Here is a 3,372-nt window from a genome sequence, read left to right as displayed (position 1 = left end):
AACTTATTAATAGAAGCTCCCCATCTCTACCAATACCCCTCAATAGTCATGATGAGATTATGCACAGAAGCAAATCGAGATAAATCATTTTTTATTCCCAATAGTAATTTCCAAATAGTTAATAGAAGATTCATGACCCCATCTATAATCCTCATTATACATGATGATGGCTTTAATTTATATACAAAATAAAGTCATGCCAAATACCTTTGACCACAGTTATGAACATATATAAACATAGGATTCTATTTGATTCATTGAGTAACCCTCAACTACAATTGTCTTATGTAATAAAATAGTCTTAAAACTTTCAATACATTTCAACGAACTAAATCCAACCTTACTCCAACTACGATTCATCATGGTAATTTTGAACTTACTAATAGAAGATCCCCAACCCTGCCATATATACCCCTCAAAAGTCAATGATGAGATTTTGTACAGAATCAAATCAAGCTTAATCAAATTTTATTCCTAGGAGTAATTTTGAAACAGTTAATAGAATATGCATGACCCCCACCTATAATCCTCATCATACATGATGGCTTTGCATAGCAAAACAAAGTCATGGAAAATACCTTTGACCACAATTATGAACATATGGTTCCTTGCAAGAATTAAATGCGTAGAATTCATAGGCATTTGAATCTATGAATAGAAGTGGTATCTAGTGGGGCTATAAATAGACCAGCTCCCAGCTTCTTTTGACACAACTCACTACCTTTTCATCTTCCAAGTCTCTGCCATGGAGTTGGATGCTACACTCCTATCGATCTCCCTTGTTCTCATAGGCCTGCTACTACACACCACTCAAGCCACCACCCAAGAAAATTGTGAAAGATCTGGCCTATGCACGTATATTGTACGTGTGAGCCCTCATCTGAATATTTCCATGGATATGAGCCGTATGGACCTTGAAAGCTGGTATAGATCATTCCTCCCACCACGTATGGACAGATCACCTCGATCAACATCTCCATTCATCCACACCTATAAAGAAGCCATTCTGGGGTTTGCTGTAGACCTCACAAAGGACGACGCGGAGTATGTCAAGAGCAAAGATGGGGTCCTCATGGTGTACAAGGACATCCTTCTTCCGCTCTTGACAACCCACACGCCAGATTTCCTAAGCCTACGACCAAACGGAGGGGCTTGGAGCAGCTTAGGCATGGGCGAGGGAAGCATCATCGGGCTCCTAGACACGGGGATCGACTCCGCACACAGCTCTTTCGACGATGAGGGCATGTCCGCGCCGCCTTCCAGGTGGCGTGGATCCTGCAAGTTTGCTACTAGTGGTGGTCACTGCAACAAGAAGCTCATTGGCGCAAGGTCATTCATCGGTGGCCCAAACAATCCTGAGGGTCCACTGGATGATGTCGGCCATGGAACACACACCGCCAGCACAGCCGCCGGCAGGTTCGTGCAGGGTGCAAGCGTGCTTGGCAGTGGCAATGGCACCGCGGCTGGGATGGCCCCACGCGCGCACCTCGCCATGTACAAGGTCTGCGACGAGCAGGGCTGCTATGGCTCGGACATACTCGCCGGACTGGACGCCGCCATCGTGGATGGCGTTGACATCCTGTCCATGTCGCTCGGCGGCCCTCAACAGCCCTTCGATGAAGACATTATCGCCATCGGAACCTTCTCTGCTGTAAAGAAGGGCATATTTGTGAGCTGCTCTGCAGGGAACTCCGGCCCGTTTCCTGGCACGCTGAGCAACGAGGAGCCATGGGTCCTGACCGTGGGCGCAAGCACCATGGACCGGCAGATGGAGGCCATCGTGAAGCTAGGCGACGGCCGCTCGTTCGTCGGCGAGTCAGCCTACCAGCCACCTAGCCTTGGCCCTCTACCCCTGATGCTCCAGTTGTCTGCTGGAAACATAACGGGGAATGTTGTCGCCTGCGAGCTTGATGGCTCTCAAGTCGCAATCGGACAGTCTGTCAAGGATGGCGGTGGTGCCGGGATGATACTGCTGGGGGGTGATAGTACTGGTCACACGACTATTGCGGCGGCCCATGTCCTGCCGGCGTCGTATCTGAACTCCCAAGACGCCGCCGCCGTCAGACAGTACATCAACACGTCCAGCAAGCCGACTGCCTCCATCGTCTTCAACGGCACGGCGCTGGGCACCGCTCCAGCTCCCGTCGTCGCCTACTTCTCATCCAGGGGGCCTAGCACTGCGAGCCCTGGCATCTTGAAGCCAGACGTCATTGGGCCCGGCGTCAACGTCGTTGCGGCATGGCCGTTCAAGGTCGGGCCAACAACAAACACCGCCGGCCGTGACCGTGACGACGACGACCAACATGGAGCAGCAGCAGCTACTTTCAACTCCGTATCTGGAACATCCATGTCTGCACCTCACCTCAGCGGCATCGCAGCTGTCATCAAGAGCGCACACCCTGACTGGTCGCCGGCGGTGATCAAGTCGGCGATCATGACGACGGCCTATGTCGTGTATGGTAACAACAAAAACCAGCCGATCTTAGACGAGCAGCTCAGTCCGGCGAGCCATTTCAGCGTTGGGGCCGGACATGTCAACCCTTCGCAGGCTGTGAGCCCAGGCCTGGTGTACGACACCGACGTGGAGCAGTACGTTCTGTATCTCTGTGGCCTAGGCTACACAGACTCTCAGGTGGAAACAATCACGCACCAGAAGGATGCTTGCGGCAAGGGACGACGGAAGATCGCTGAAGCCGAGCTGAACTACCCTTCGGTGGCGACAAGGGCGAGCGTAGGAGAGCTTGTCGTGAACCGGACAGTCACTAACGTTGGAGATGCGGTGTCGTCTTATGCCGTTGAGATTGACTTGCCCAAGGAAGTCGAGGCCACTGTGTCACCAGCGAAGCTGGAGTTCACCGAGCTCAAGGAGAAGAAGACGTTTACTGTGAGGTTAAGCTGGGATGCGAGCAAAACCAAGCATGCTCAGGGATGCTTTAGGTGGGTCTCTAGCAAGCATGTGGTGAGGAGCCCCATTGTAATATTCTAGTGTAAGATCGTCGTCAAGATAGGACTCGCGTGGTGACTGACTGGTGAGAGTCTGCTAGCTACTTGTTATAATAAAAACTTAGTCCGCCTGAAATGTCTGTATCGTTCCTATGTGCTGTGCCTCAATCACATAATACTGTGTGCTGTGCATCAGGCCGCTTGTAAAAGCACACTGAGGTGGTGATTGAATGCACTACTATTAGTTATTTTTAGTAAATTAGTTGGAGACATCCAAACACCCTAGCTAATAGTTATTCTATTAGTTATTTTTAGTAAATTAGTTAATAGTTAGCTAGCTATTTGAAACACTCCCCGAATAATGAGAATTGTTTAAAAGATGATGTCTCAGTGAAATTAAAATTATTCCGGAGAACAACTAAATATCTA

General features: G+C 49.6%; 1 protein-coding gene across 1 annotated transcript; it reads left to right on the top strand.

The window, feature by feature from the left end:
• The first annotated feature begins 729 nt into the window (after positions 1–729).
• LOC100381515 (putative subtilase family protein) lies at positions 730–3,137 on the top strand. The gene has a single exon (NM_001174345.1). It carries the CDS (start codon positions 746–748, stop codon positions 2,984–2,986), a length of 2,241 nt encoding a protein of 746 aa, NP_001167816.1. The 5' UTR covers positions 730–745; the 3' UTR covers positions 2,987–3,137.
• The last annotated feature ends 235 nt before the right edge of the window (positions 3,138–3,372 follow it).

Source organism: Zea mays, chromosome 10, assembly GCF_902167145.1.
Source record: "Zea mays cultivar B73 chromosome 10, Zm-B73-REFERENCE-NAM-5.0, whole genome shotgun sequence".
Taxonomy (NCBI): Eukaryota; Viridiplantae; Streptophyta; class Magnoliopsida; order Poales; family Poaceae; genus Zea; species Zea mays.
This window is presented reverse-complemented; position numbering and strand designations above follow the sequence as displayed.

Excerpts from the sequence above, each read along its gene's own strand:
- LOC100381515 (NM_001174345.1), top strand. The coding sequence starts at position 746 with ATGGAGTTGGATGCTACACTCCTATCGATCTCCCTTGTTCTCATAGGC.